This window comes from Chaetura pelagica, unplaced genomic scaffold (genome assembly GCF_000747805.2).
Source record: "Chaetura pelagica isolate M959 unplaced genomic scaffold, ChaPel_1.0 scaffold139, whole genome shotgun sequence".
Lineage (NCBI taxonomy): Eukaryota > Metazoa > Chordata > Aves > Apodiformes > Apodidae > Chaetura > Chaetura pelagica.
The window spans coordinates 1974820-1990111 of record NW_009970717.1 but is presented as its reverse complement, the minus strand read 5'-3'; the positions used below and the strand labels follow the sequence as shown (position 1 = coordinate 1990111).

At 36.6% G+C, this 15292-nt stretch overlaps 1 protein-coding gene across 1 annotated transcript in view; it reads right to left on the bottom strand.

Moving 5' to 3' along the window:
- Nucleotides 1-13543: 13543 nt before the first annotated feature.
- The window catches only part of CMTM4 (CKLF-like MARVEL transmembrane domain containing 4), a 29358-nt gene continuing 27609 nt past the window's right edge, over nt 13544-15292 (bottom strand). The window contains exons 3-4 of the mRNA XM_010006238.1: nt 15015-15113; nt 13544-14090 (exon numbers count right to left, since the gene is read on the bottom strand). Of these exons, the coding sequence (XP_010004540.1) occupies nt 13917-14090; nt 15015-15113 (273 nt within the window). The 3' untranslated portion in view covers nt 13544-13916. The remainder of the gene's footprint in view (nt 14091-15014; nt 15114-15292) is intronic.

Below are 15292 nucleotides of genomic sequence, written 5' to 3'. Positions count from 1 at the left end.
TTAATACTTATAGCTTTTTTTACTTCTTACTGTGCCAAATAAGAGGTTCAGAATGCCTCTTTTTTTTTCTTTATTAACTAACAATATTTTCTTTGTACGAAGTCTGAATATTCCACTGTCTTGAGCACTGAAGGCATAGATAGTTAACATGTTGGTTTCAATACATTTATATCTACTAAATATTTGCAACAAGAAAAGGTGAGAACTGAAAATCTCCAGCAAGAACAAACCTCAAAGTATAACTGTGTTGCAGGGTAACTGGCTCATCAGACATTCACAATCACTTTTAAGCTGTTTGGATGGGGTCACATCCCATCTTCTACAGTTTCAACACAGATAAGAGGTTGGACAGATGAGTCATCATCTTACCAACCCCTTCCACTTGCCTGGAAGCCTTTGTACACGTTTGCACATACTGTAAGGAAGGCTGGCCAAATTCCACCCAATTTTATCTGCCTATTGAAGCCTACAAATTTTTGTGTGCAAGATGTCACTGTCTGATCTCATGCTCTGTGTTGTGAACACTGGTCCTCCCATGAGAAGCAGCACTGGATTTTGTCCACTGGGTTTGCAAAACAGAAGACTGTTTCTGTAGAACTCAGGATATCTGGGCCCCAGAAGGGCAACACAGCCTTCCACTGTGAAAACCCCCAAAAAAACCCCAAAAAACAACCACCTCCAAACTGAAGAATGTCTGCAATGAAATTCATTTTCCCAGACCACTTTTTTAGGGGTGTGTTGTCTGGTTTGGGTTCCCCCCCCCCACCAGAACATGACTCATCTCATGGTCTAGTTACTATTCTGGGGGGAAAGCCTTCTGAATTTATAAGAAGGTGTTTTCATGGGTAGCACAGCCTACCTTGAAATATTTGTGTTCACCTATAATCACATACTCCTTGGAAAAAGCATGGCCTGCTCCTTATATATGGCATCAGACAGGTCAATTTCAAAGAAACCTGTATGTGTTTTTTAAAAGTTAATACAGTACCAAAACAGGTGGCCTTAAAAAGTAATTAAAATGAGAGCAGATGGTACTAACAGAGTAAATTAAAAACAGGGATAAAACAATAAAGGCAGATTTCCTTTGGAACCAAATTACTGCTTGGGTTCCAATTCCCTGCTAGCAGCTGGCTGCTGGTGGGCAGGAACACAGAACCTAACAGCGAGCAGGTGCTTGGGAAGGTGCTGGCCAGATTCAGAGTTGTCCAGCAGGCAGCTCCTATAGCTCCTGTTTCCAGAAACTGAATAAAAGCAAAACACATGGTTGCTTCCAAATGTGACAAATAATCTTTGCTTTTATGAAACAGAGCTCTTTGGACCTTTTCTGGTATGAAATTCCATATTTCTTCCTTTTCTGTTGTCATATTTTACTGGCATGAACTGTGATATCAGGGGACCTGGGCTTATTTTTATATTCAATTGTTTTGTATTTCTACTTTTTTTTTTTTTTTAATTAAAAATGTACTGCATGTCACAGCTGGAAACTAGTACATGGTTAGTATTTAGAAACCATGCTGGATTAAACCTTTTTTAATGGAAGTGTTTGGTGTCTTTACTTATTTTAAGACCTGGTTTTACTGCGTCACCTCTGGCCAGAAAGAGCATTTCAAGAATCCCCATCAGAAGCACGGGGTGTGCTGGGGAGGGGGTGACAGCACAGAGCCAGTGCTGGAGACCAATCTCTGAATGCTTTTGTCTTGCAAGGAGAAACTTCATTTTCAGTGCATAAGCACGAAAGAATTAAACCAAGAATTAGTTTTAGCATAGTTGGCAGACATCAGAGATCCAGTGCTCTTACTTAGCATCTAATAACATTGTGAACCACAGTCCACCTTAGGTTTACATTTCACAGATATAATCTGCTAAGGTTTTCTAGTGATTTTTTCATACTGGGATACTCCTAAACAAACAGAAGAGACAAACAACATTGCTCATTAGTTGCTTCAGGACTACTCTGGCAGGCATGCAATGAATTGCCTGTCCAGACAATTTCATTATTAGCATTCAAGTATTTGATGATTTAATTTATTTCTAAACAGTTTGCTCCCAGGGTCAAGAACTTGGTGTAAGATTCCAGCCTTTATTTAAAAAGATCTCTTCCCATGATTGAAATAAAATACACTTTTGTATTTTATTAATATAAGTTCTGAAAAGATATTTCAATTAAAAATAAAGTCAATTCTGATTGCAGAGGGGCTGATAGTCTTTTGCTCATCTCATGGCAGCAATATTGCACTAAGCTCAGAGTCTGGTGTAGGGCAAACAAAAAGTCTGCTTTGTTTTTGGGCTTTTTTGTTCATTTGCTTGTTTTGCTTCAACTGACAGGATGAAAATAGTGGAAGCATTAGTTTCTCTGCAATTCAACACAAGCATAATGGCAATTCAACCCGCAATGGCAATTCATGGAGGCCTTAATGAAGTTCTTGTTTTGGTGTACTAGCACGGTCATAATCAAAGATCTCTTTTCAATCACAATACATTTTTGTTCCAAACAGGAGCTGTTTCCAAACCCCACCCAGGCTAATACATATCTTCATTACAACCAGAGTGTGCCACTGTTCCCATTTTTAATTCCTGTACTTGTCGAACAGCACTTAGACAAACCTAGGGAGCGATGAGAGTTTCCAATACCAAGTGTGGAACAAAGCTATATAGAGGCAATACAAGAAGTCTTATAATAACAACACTGTGAATCAAAACCACTAACAGGAAGAAAAAACAATTAGCTGGCATCACAGCTGAATGACTTCATATAGCTCTCACACTGAAGGTCTCTATCCCTCCTTCTATCAAAAAGCTTTTACACTGTTCTGTGGAAGATTTGTTCAGTCTTCTGTGGTGATTTTGGACAAGTGATGTTAAGGAATTCAAAAGACCTCTCTAAGCAGCTGTTTTAAATTCTCTGAGTGAAGAGGCTCAACTGTCCTTTTAGCACTTTGTCCATTATTCCACTTTATTTTACTTTTCCCCTGATACCGTTCAAAGTTCTGTAAGTCTTGAATTTCCAACTGACACAGTAATTTCCAAGAGACTAAGTGCAAAGTGGTGTATATCTCAGCCTGTGTAGTATTTAAGTAGAATCCTTCCACCAGCCCAGTGTATTGGAAAGCAAAAGACAATCTGATGCCCTACATAGCAAGCAGATGTTTTTCATTCATTATGCTTCTGGTAAATGTTCATTGTGCAAATTTCTAAGCCAGAATTTTATAGCTGCGTCTTCCCCTACTAAGCGACCAAAAAGCCGTATCATTATGTGAGCATGTACTTGTAACCACATACAAACAGTGCACGTTTCTGACACCCTGTACATCTACAATCTATAAATAAATGAGAAAAACATACATATTGCTACTAGGCTGAGCCAAAGCTCATGGCAGGCAGCTTGTAACCAACCTTTTAAGAGAATAAAAATAGTAAAATGAAGTGGCTTCATTCCAAAGACCAGGATACAAACTGCCACCAAAGAGCAAGTACAAGGTAGCTATCACCTTATTTTTTTACATTTGCGTAAAGAAGCTCCACTGAGCCATACTATAATCCTTTTCTGACCATGGAGAGGAAAAGAGAATGCACCAACAAAGCAGGAGAAATTTAGGTAAGCACTGAGAATATGAATCCTGTTACAAGACACTTGAGACACCTTTTTGCATGGATTATTGGTTTAAAAGTAAGGATAGACACGACCTCTTGGCTCCCTTCTAAGTAAACAGGACTGTATAAAAAAAAAAGTCTCTACAACACAAGATTCCTCCTTTAGTAGAATTCCCAGTACTGTAAACATTTTGTAAAACTTCTCAATCAGAAGGTGTAACAATGATACCCAGATGTCAGTGTATTTTTAAAAATTATATAATTTTTAAAAATAGATTTTTCATTGTTTCCTTGAAAATGAAAACAAGTTATTCCAATATTAATTTTGGCCAAGTAATACCTGTGCTTGTATTTTATGTATCTGTGATGCTGTCCATCACATTTTGTTAGCCTGATCCATTAAATAAGAAATCAGTTATAGTCTTCCCAGGAGACTAAAGAAGATTCAGCATTTAGAAGTTAGACAAAATATGTTCGCTTTTAGGTTTTTTTTAACTCAGCAGCTGACAAAGCTTCTCTTGACCAAGGAACATCACAGATAACAGCACTAGCAGCAATATGGCATTAAGCCCAGCACTGTAATTCTTTATGTTCTTAAAAAGCACCTATTTCATGAAGGCCTCATTTCTAAGAAGGTCCAATGAATTCAACACGACAACAGATGAGTTTACGGTTGCTGGCAGCCCCACACAGGCAAAATGAACTAGCCCCTCTTCTAGCAGAAAAGTTGCACAAGCACGTGACTCTCCTCAGTGAATCCTCCTGTAGAAGTTCAATCATACCACCACCTTTGTCCCCCTCCCTACACACATTATCCCTAAGCAGTGTTTTACGCACATTATCCATATTGCCAAAGCTTTCCACAACAATTCAACCATCCATGCATTTCCTCAGTTCTTACCCTTATTACCTCAGTGCTTTCCCCTCACACTCAAAGCACCTGGATACCAAAAATACCAATTCCACCAAGGTAGGACTTGCGACCTCCGGCCCACGAGCATTACCCATTCACTCTGGCATTTCAGCTCCAAAATTCCTTTCCAGGCCAGAACGTGATGCTGCAAACCACAAGATATAGCATTTCAGCCCATTACAGCGTACCAGATGGAGAAACCTCCACAAGAGCAATCCCACCACAACCACTTTAGCAATAAAGCAGTTCCATCTGCAGTCTGCTACATATAACTTCTCATCAAGGACTGCTTATACGTGGTTTTTCATTAACTGGTGCCTCTATAAGTTGGTCTTGTCAGAGACATAGTAACAGAAACAGGAAGGGTTGGTTTGTTCAATATTTAACCCTTGTGCCATTGTCCTGCAGAGGAACTACATTGTGCAACTGCACTTAGTGGATTATCATCAACTAATCAACCACAACACATGGTGTAACTAGTCTGTAATGTTGCCTTTACAGATGAAGACAATGTTTTAGTCCTTTAATATATCCATTTATTAAACAGAAAGTCTTTCACAAATGATTCCATACTATATTGATCAAGGTAAGTGTTAGAAAACTACCATTTTCCCTACATACAAAAATACAGACTTTTACCACTATGAAGACAGGATCAGAAGAGTACCATGAAAATCCAGAGCTCAAATCTTCAAATATCGGAAAAAAGAAGACAGAAATACAACTAAAGTAAAAAACAAACAAACAAAAAAATTACAAAAAGCATTGTGCCCAAATACAAAAGATGAGAAAAGCAAAATTAGATTTAAAACTGATAAATACACAATTTAAATTATGTTGTAACAGTATGGATTTTAAAAAGAAGACTGCTTTCTGTATTGCAAGACATCACAATTCTTCAGCTTTTGTTTTTTGTTTAGCATAAAAACCAACAGAAAATAAGCACACGGCATATTGAAAAATCATTACTGGTGTAAAAACAAGTTGGAGGTTACATTTTCTTGTAGTTGACTTGCTTTGAAACTGGTCAAGTATTAACAGCACAACTTTCACATACAGAGTTGGAAGATGCTACACTTACATAAATTACAGCTGTTGATACTGAGAAGACAGTGAACACGGCTGGTAGGTACCGCCAGGGAAAGCACCCATTTCATCAGCTGGCCTTGTATGCAGTTTGAGAACTTTCAAGCACCCTTACCAAAGTAGTGTGAAATTGCTTCAAGGCTGTAAATTTTCTCTGTATGAACACTTGCTAACTTGTGATATTCTACAAATTCTTGATCAGGATTTGGTGATAAATGGGTAACTGATCTGCAGTCCCCCAAGTCAATGGGGAAATTTGCCTGAGTAGGGACAACAGTCAGGTTCTGCTCTCACACATTAGAGTATTCTTGCAAGATTTTCCTTGGCAAAACATTACAGTTTTTCTTACTTCAAAAGCAAACCACCAACAATATTACACAGCAGATTTGTGCTCATATGACAAAAGCAAAATTGTATCCCTTCTGCTCAGCTCAAGATGGAATTCTAATCCACTATTTTAACTAATACTTCTGAGCTGTTCACAATCACCAGTCTGTCAGTACAGAATCTATATCCCCAAAGGATCAAGTCAGGCCTGGATGTTGCTCAGACACTATACATGGAACTATCAGCAAGAATCAGAATGTTTAGGTTATGCCTGCTATGTTTTCCTAGAGGACCCAGATCCAGCACTGAGGATAAAGATACCCCACACTAAGCATCTCTTCACACAAGTCAAGGAAAAAAAAATTGAGTACTTTCTAGTTTCCATCAGCAATCTGCTTTATCTCCATCTTTCAGGTAGCAGCTGAAGGCAGAGCAGAGCAGAAGTGAGACAACCTTGATTCCCCATGATACCAGATTTACTATTTAGTGCACAAAGGGAAGGCAATGACTACAGTAGCCATAAAACTGGTATTAGTGGAAACAAAAGCACAAGGAAGCCAGAGATGCATTAGTGACTAACAATACAAAAATAGTGTTTACTAGTTTAATAAATTTACATCTCTATTTTTGTGAATGACAAGTGTTTATACCACACATGAAAGGCACACTAGGTGAAGCAGTTTTTCGGTGTTTGTTTACAATTCTGTGAAAAGATATACAATGTGTCAACTTTAAAATCAAAATTGAGCATTATAATGAGAAATAAATACATACTTTACTATTTTATTGTGGGTTCCTGAACCCTTAAACTTCAACATATACAAATAGTTTCAAAATGACACTAACACAGAAGAGTAAATCTAGACAGATATGATTAGCTAAGTCATTTGTTATATTACGTCATAAATGTTTTCTTAAGTATAGAAATCATTTAAAAATGCAATAAATTGGCCACAAAATAAAATTAAAAATATTTTTTACTCCAGAACTGTGATGTGCGAGTTAAAGCTGGATGAACTGTAGTGCTAAGATACACTCTCCCTCCAGAAAATCCAACAAGTAGAAACCAGTAAACGTTAAAGATTGAAGTACGAACAGTAGAAAAATTAAGGTAGCAGTTGTAACAAAAGGGCACTAGCCAGAACCACTTTAACCTGCAGACACCAGGGTAAGTGCAACATTATTGAAAATACTTAGACAACAGACTTTTGGGATTAAAAGATTATGAAAACTGATAAATCAGCCTAGTTGAAGAGGGTATTTTCTTTCAAACACATTACAGTTTTAATTAAATATGCCTGTTGAGACATTTGTCCAAAGCAAAACAAATACAATACCCTGAATTTTTCCATATTCTAGACAATAGTCCATGACAGTCAGAATAGGAAGATGGTCATGTTTCAATTTGTTATTCACATCCAGATGTTATTAAAATAGCTGTAGGGACCAGCCCCAATAAAAAAAGAAGAAAAAACCCAGATACTCTGTTAATCAAAGATGTGGCTATTGCTTTTTGAAATGCTCCTATGTTCTCATTCTGAATTCATGAAGATAGTTTCCATATCCTTCCATATACGCTAACTGGCTTTTTAAAATTTTTACCCATGAAGTCCATGGGATACAAGATAAAACCTTCATTGTAAACACAAAGCTCTATGTTATAAATATGTCAATCAAGGTAACTATGTATATTGTATATAACATTAAATATCTTCTGTCTGCCAAGTATAATTTAAAAAAGGAATATCTGTGGCTAATTATAAAAAAATATTTATTAACCCATAGAGACTAAAAGGCAATTTCACTTACTTGTCCACCCAGCACATCTGAAGAAGTTGCACTGGGATTCTGGATAGGTAACTTCATCTAATCACATTTTCATGATAATTATACAACTTTCATTTCTGGGCATATACAAGAACACTTTTGAAAGCTGCATATCCCAAAAAAAAAAAAAAAAAAAAATAGATTGTGTTGTATACTCTAAATTAAAGGCTATCATAAATCACAATGTAAGCAGATTTTCTTTTAAAGATTATTTTTAGAACACAAATGGTTTAAGTCAGAGACAAATTTTAAATGACAATGCAAAAATAAGACCAAAAAAAACCAAAAAAAGAACCTTTCAGGTTGGACAGCATTGCTCTGACACTGTCAAATAGATCTGTCCAGGTGGCCAAGTAGCTCTCAGGGAAAACAATACACCAGGAAAACTCTGAAGTGGCATTCGGAGATTTCCTGAATATTTGTATAAATTAATTTTTAACCAACTCTCTCTGCTAAAGAGAAGAATATGGCATTAATGTCTACAAAGTATTTTTAAACATTCTGCTGGTTTTTGTACCTATTTCATTTTACAATTCTTATTTGGTTATTAGGTAATTAATAAATATGACACCTCTATCTGGAGAGTCTTTGAGCTTTGTGAGCTCTCCAAAAAATCCATTATTTTTATGCTATAAGTAACAAGAAGTACCAAATTTTCAGAAATGCTACATGATGGCTTTACTCACTCCAGTGGGACTGAGCAGAAATTACTGTTAACCTGTTCTACCTTCTAAACACACAGAGCCTTTCTGATACAAGCATCTATGCCCTGCTGGTCCTTGTGAACCAGCTACTACACTTGAGCTGAGCAGAAGTTGATAATCAACACAGATGTGTCAGCGTATCTCAGCTTTTAAGATGCACCATTAACAACGTCAATGTTCAGTCTCTCCAACCGTATTATACAGCCCTGGAGTTAGGAACTAAAGAAACACTTCTACACCTAGTTTTACTGCTGATTCAAGGTGTCTCACTCTCCTCCATCAGAAGCAATCTTCCTTCGGCAGTTGGGGAGTACTAGTGTTCATATATCATGTTGATAGCACTGGATTATTAACATCAAGTTTGGGTTTCTCTCTCTTCTCACCCTTTAACACATGTCAAATTCATTATCAGACTGTACCTGCCTTTTTATTTAGCTGAAAAGGTTTGGCTTCAGAGTTTTCAAAGTAAAACTTGTTCTTTAGGCTCTGATTTTCACATACAAAGCTGTTCAGTATCTCATCTGAGTAAAAGGACGTACGTTGTTTTCTACACTATTCAAATTCCTATTGTTTGGGGTTTTTTAATTATGCCCTTAAGAAAACATTATTCTTAATTATTTTGGGTTCTGGTGTTTTTTTTCCTCACAAAAAAGTAGGAATGTTTGCAAAGTTGTCATGAGACAAGAAAATAACAGATACAGAAGAAGGATTAAGGAAGAGGGGGAAAAAAGGGTTGTATTAATAGAACCGCATATCAGATAAGCTTTTGCTGTACCTGCACATCTCCAAAATAGCACAAAGGTGACAAATATCAAATTTGCTTAGGGACCTTAAAAATTCATGGAAAACTAGTGGTTAATTCACTCTTATGAGTCCACATGCAGACTGTAGCAAATACTTCTGCTGTGTTCCAGCCTATTTCAACAATCAGTAAGTCTGCTCTGTTAGGAAGGAGCAATCATATAGTACAAAATAATGTGGGGGGAGGAGAAGAAAATTATCTTAGGGAAGATTGTAAACTTTCCCCAGTTTTCCCCTCTTCTTTCTAGAATCAATGAAATACAGATGAAACGATTGTAGACTGTATCACAAGAAACAAGATGCACAGTGAAACACATGTGACAAAGCCTATGAAAAAGCACCCCACATTACAGATTTTATTTAAATTCATATTTAAGAGACATCTTACGAGCAAAGGACAAGAAGCTGCTTCCAAAGCACAGCTTCTGAATACAAAACCCATGAGGAATAGCACAGACTGAAATACAGGCATCAAATCTCTAGAGTCAGTACCTTGTCTCTCAAAAACGACAGAGGTAGATGAATCCTCCCAACCTTGAAGCATGTGGGTCTTACCAGAAAGCTCACACAGAAACACATACCAGCTAGCTTGCAAAGTCCTATGGGAAATATTCCCCAGCACATCCAGCCCAAACATCATAAACCATCATAAGAGAGAACCATACTAAGCAAAAGGACGTTGGACACAGTATTCTTCTCTTCCTTATACTGAAGCAGACACTATAAAGACCAATGAAGGACGCTTAACAAAAACCAAATATGAAAATAATAAGACAGATGAGGCATGAATGTACAAAATGAAAGGAGCAAGTGAAGAGTAAGAAGTAATCAACTTCACTAAGAAGTACTTAAACTATCAAATCAGTTTTTCTGATCTTCTAGGGCTTTAGAAACGCCCCCTGTAGGCAGTTTGCACATCATTACATGAACATATAAATTTGAACTAAAGCTGAGAGCTGAGCATACGTAGCATTAAGATAAAAACACTTGCAGCACTATAGATCAATTATGATGCTGTTGCACCAATCATACCTTGTTTAATGTCTGTGCACAGGCTACAAAATTTTCTGCGATTTCTACACACAGAAATACACGGAGATTGCATATCAGAGAGCTTAACGTGACAAAAGAGAACTAATCAGAACCATTACAGTTTCAAGCACCCTCTTCCTACAAGGTTCAACTGTTTAGCTTTAATTTCATTTTATTTACAGAGGGTTTTCAGTCCCTTTATGGAGCTAAACAGCAATCTTGGGCACTATAAGAAATTATCCCTATATGCTCAGCAATTACAAGCAATGCTATCTGGTGAGGAGAAGCAATTTAATGTCACTTTTCTATGGAAGTTTCAAAAAAATGTAAACCTTAAACCCTATTTTCCTCCTTCAGAGCTGTTGTTGTTTTTTGGGGTTTTTTGTGGGTTTTTTTTTTGAAGATGACTACACTTTGTCTAACAGTCTTAAAATATTACCACCTCCTCAATACACCATGTAAAATCAAGTCAGGGGCAAGAAGAATCAACCGTGAATATATCATATGAGCCTAATTTTTCAAATTTAGTTGTCTCTCACAACTACTTTTTTTCCCTTCTATGTAATCCAAATAAAAAATGTCTCTGTAGAACCAAAAATGCTTAACTTAGATTTTTTAAATATTTTTTTTAAGTATATATTGTACAAGACTAAAATTGTCTTTGGTCTCCAGAATAAGGAAATTACAAAATTACATTCGTTTTTGGTTTACAAAGTGTATTGGACAGTATTTTTAAAATTAATATTCTCTTAGAATTCTACCCTGGAAGTTCTGCTAAGCTCAAGTAATGACCTAAGTAATAAAACCTGACACACTGTTCTCAGCTCAAGAAAACTTATGTCACATGTAAAAGCGTTCAAGGTCATTGTATGATTCAGATGTACCACATGATAAAATACTACACTGTATTAGAAGTGTAATTATCACTCTGCATTTATCAATCCAGCTAAAAGGTAACAAAAGCTGTTCATTACCTCAGTACAGAAAAAGCTCAGTGAATGTATCCTTTTTCTAGGCAAGGTGTAAGATAGCAAATTCATAAACTTAGAGACACACAAGACCTCCCACTCCTCTGAAAAATCCATCAACACAGGGAGTACAGGAGAGGAAGGGGGTGTTCTTATGTGTGCACCATTTCAGTCCCTGCCATTCAGCAGCAAAGAGATTACACCCCTAATGAAAAGCCCTTTCTATATACATCACCTAACTTCTGTTTCTTGATTTCAGACAAGAGTTCCATTTTAAAAGCATGGATCTTCTGGAGGATAATATTCTGTACTTGAGTTGGTGATTTGGGGATTTTGGTGATGGTTTTTTGTTTGGGGGTTTTTTGTGAGTTTTTTCCCTTTTTTTAATCAATCTTCATTTAAACTACTTCAATGCCAGTTTACAATTCCAATATAAGTATGCTTGTGCTACTTTTAAAAAGGTCCTTTTGATAACTGCAAAAATCTAGAAACTCTCCTTGCAAACTTTGCCAATACTAGGGAGAGCACTGAAAAACAGCAGAGCTAGAACAACTGTACTGGCAGTAATAACCTTCCTTACTTCATACCACTTTGAACATGGAACTGTCAGTAATCCTGGCAACATACCACCTCAATAAAATGTCTGTTCTATTCTAAACCCAGTACTAGAGGCTGGCTTATATGGTTTCATCTTTTTTAAAACCAGTGTCCCCTTTGTCATTAACTTTCAATGAAGCACAATAAGCATAACTGATAAACCATTGCTCATTAAGAAAACACAAGTTTTCCTTAACCTCGTTAGGAACTCTTTCTGAATTTTAATCTCCAGCTTAGCCACTACGGTGAAATGCACTGCAGACATCAGTAAATTGAAAATGAAAAGACGTTGGTTTTGTCACCAGGTTTTCACACATCAAAATAATTCCCTGTTACTTGATTCAAACATTGCAGTGTTAGGTTCACACCTGCCACTGCCCCAGTTTCCTCCAGTATTAAAAAAGCCCAGGCACTTCTAGTGATCTTCTGTTTGTTATAACCTGGTTTTCATATATAAAAGTGACCTATCTGCAACGTAATGCCATTTCTTCTGAAGACTCCAGTCACCTGCATTCATCCACTTCAAGTACAGCTACACAGAAACACAAGGCAAAAAGTGTTCAAGTGTGAGAGAAATTCAGGCATGCGTGACGTATAGTTCTGCTAATTTCAAAGGTTTGATCAGCTTACATCAGAAAAATTCAGCACTAGATATCTTCTCCCCCACAAATTTTATGCATGTAACATGCAGGGATGCATGTTCCAAATAATTAATTACATAGATAAAAACACTAATCACACAACCAGAAAAATAGCAAGGACAGACATCCTCCTAGTAACATTATGATCTAGATGATTACTGCAAAATTTGGGTTTTGAGCAAATGTTCCTCTGTTCGCTGTAAGTACAATTAAAGTAAGAAAATTGCAGTTAGGTAAAACTATTTCTAGACAAATCAAAACAATCATATTATCCCTCCAATTATCTGAACTCATTTTCCAAATAAATATTACAGAAAAAAAATCTGCAAAAACAGGCAATTAAAAATTTTTTTTTAAAACCCAACAGTTTTACCTACTACCAACAGTTTCTAGAAGAAATAACCAACCTCCCAAAAAGGAAAATATGTTTCACAACATTGCAATCTTAGAAACACTTTACAAGCACATCATGGTTTTTTGGCTAGTTCTTGCTTAACCTAGGCTTCTCAGAAAGGTTGAACCTTGGAGAAAAGAGGAAAGGAAAAAAAAAAAGAAAGCCACAACTGGAATGCAACTCTATTGGATAACAACCCCTTCTTTCTCTACTGTGTCCCCCCTCGCCTCCCAAGTATATTTATTTTCCCATTTTTGAATGAAAAATAGAATGTATCCCAACATCAGCAGAAAACCACAAACTTGCACTTGATGCATTACAGTGACCATTCAGTAAACACGCTAACTTTGCATCAGTTCACATCTGACCAAGGCCATGCACGAACTGAGCAACTTCAGAGTAACCCACAGGGTAACTAAGCACCACATCCATCAAAGAAAAAAGTGACATGGTTGTCCATAAGTGTACCAATAGCAACACTGCAGGAGATACTGCAGGTAAGAATTGAGCTACACTGCCAGGGCTACATGAAGATGGGACACAGAGTTTGTTGGACATGACATATGGCTGAAGTTATTGCTATTAGCCTCTCACTTCCTTTTTATGTATATTAAATTTATTTTTGGTGGATTTCTTTCCTATATTAACCAACCAATATAGTGCTGTTCTTAAGTGTTTACAACAAAGAAACAGTGGCAGAAAGTCTGCATTTGGGAGAGGGAAATAAAATAATGTGCAGTTAATCCAAAACAAGAACATACTTCAAAACATATATTATATATACACATATATTATATAGCTTATATAATATATATGTGGACATCTTAAATGGATCTTGCTTTTGAATTACCAACATTACTGCCTTCATGACAACAGCTGTTGACTCAATGCATCTCTGCACATGTGCAGGGCTGGGCATTCTCTGACACCATCTGATCTTCCTTTTCTTCCTTAAATAAGGAAATAAACCCTTTATTCCATGAGGGAGTTAAACACTTCTTCTTTTCCCTTTACAGTCCCATTTGAATGTTTCTTTCATGCATCCAGACGCTGAATCTCAGGGCGATGATCTACTTCTCTGGACTCTGTCCGAGCACGTATGTAATCACTGGTCTGCCGACTGTTTTGTTGTCTGCTGTTCATTCGCCACTTTTTAATAGCTAAATATGTGTTCACAGCATACACTGCCATTGCCAAGAAACCAAATATCTACAAGAAGTAGAAAGAATTGTCAAAGACAATTTTTCATAACAAGAACAACAGCAGTTTCAAAACAAATTCCTAAGAAGCTTAGGTTTCTACTTTATTTGCACTGACAAATCATCATGGCCTGTAAAATAGACAATTTTCTTCCTCAATGAACTAGAGAAGCTGCAGAAGTGACTAAGATCAATGATTCCAGAAAACAAAGTTCTCTGCTACAAACATGACAATTAAAGCCTGCAATGCAACTTCAATGGAAGAACTTCTTGTAAAGAAGAACAAAGCTCTTCATCCAACAGTTCATTCCTCGGGGTACACATAATAATGAATGAATAAGAAGAGAACAGATGAACAGTCCAGACCATGAGCCTGGAAAAGGAACTAATTTGCATTTCTCCCCCTATGCTTCTACAGAATTGCTATATGATTTTCAATGTCCAGGCTAGGGAAAGGAAAAAAAAAATAAAAATGTTGCCAACTCTAAAATAATTTGCTTTATCTTACTGTTGATTTTAAAAATCTTGAAGTAAAGTTCTGTTCACTCCGCAGAAAATGAACGAGCTGTAGTAAGGAAGAATTCTGCAAATTTTGTGAAAGCAGCTCCATTGTCTTGTGAATTTTTGGCAATATATTCTCCATAAGCTTGCAATACAGAGCAGTACCATCTAAGCTATCTATAGGGAAAGCAGCAAAGCAAGTTCAACTGTTAAAAGTGTTCTCTGAAAGTCATTTTTGTTTGTTCTTGCCTTAAGAAAAAACTCAAAGGATGCAAATAGTTTTAAAATCAGAATCAGCTCATAGCCAACTGTAAAATTACAAGTAAATTGTGATGGCAAAAGCAACAGGAATATTCAGTGAACACAAGGGAAAAATTGTTCTTAGTTTTAATAGATGATAAGACTCTTATATGAAAGAAGTTCAAATTCTTACCACAGCAGCAATTTCTGCTCCAGTTTTATGGTTTAAAGCAGCAAGTACTACAGAGGCAATGAAAAAGAAGAAAGTGCTGAGTCCAGTGTTGACCAGATCCTAAAAAATAAATTCATTAGCATTACTAAACAATGATTCTTTGCTTGCTTTTATTAGAAGTGATGAAACAGAAGAAGGTTAGAACAAGAACTATAGCATTGCTTTCCTGCTTGCTATACAGTTCATCACTTACACAAAAGAAGGCAAAGATTATTACACAGCCAACATAGCATCTGTGC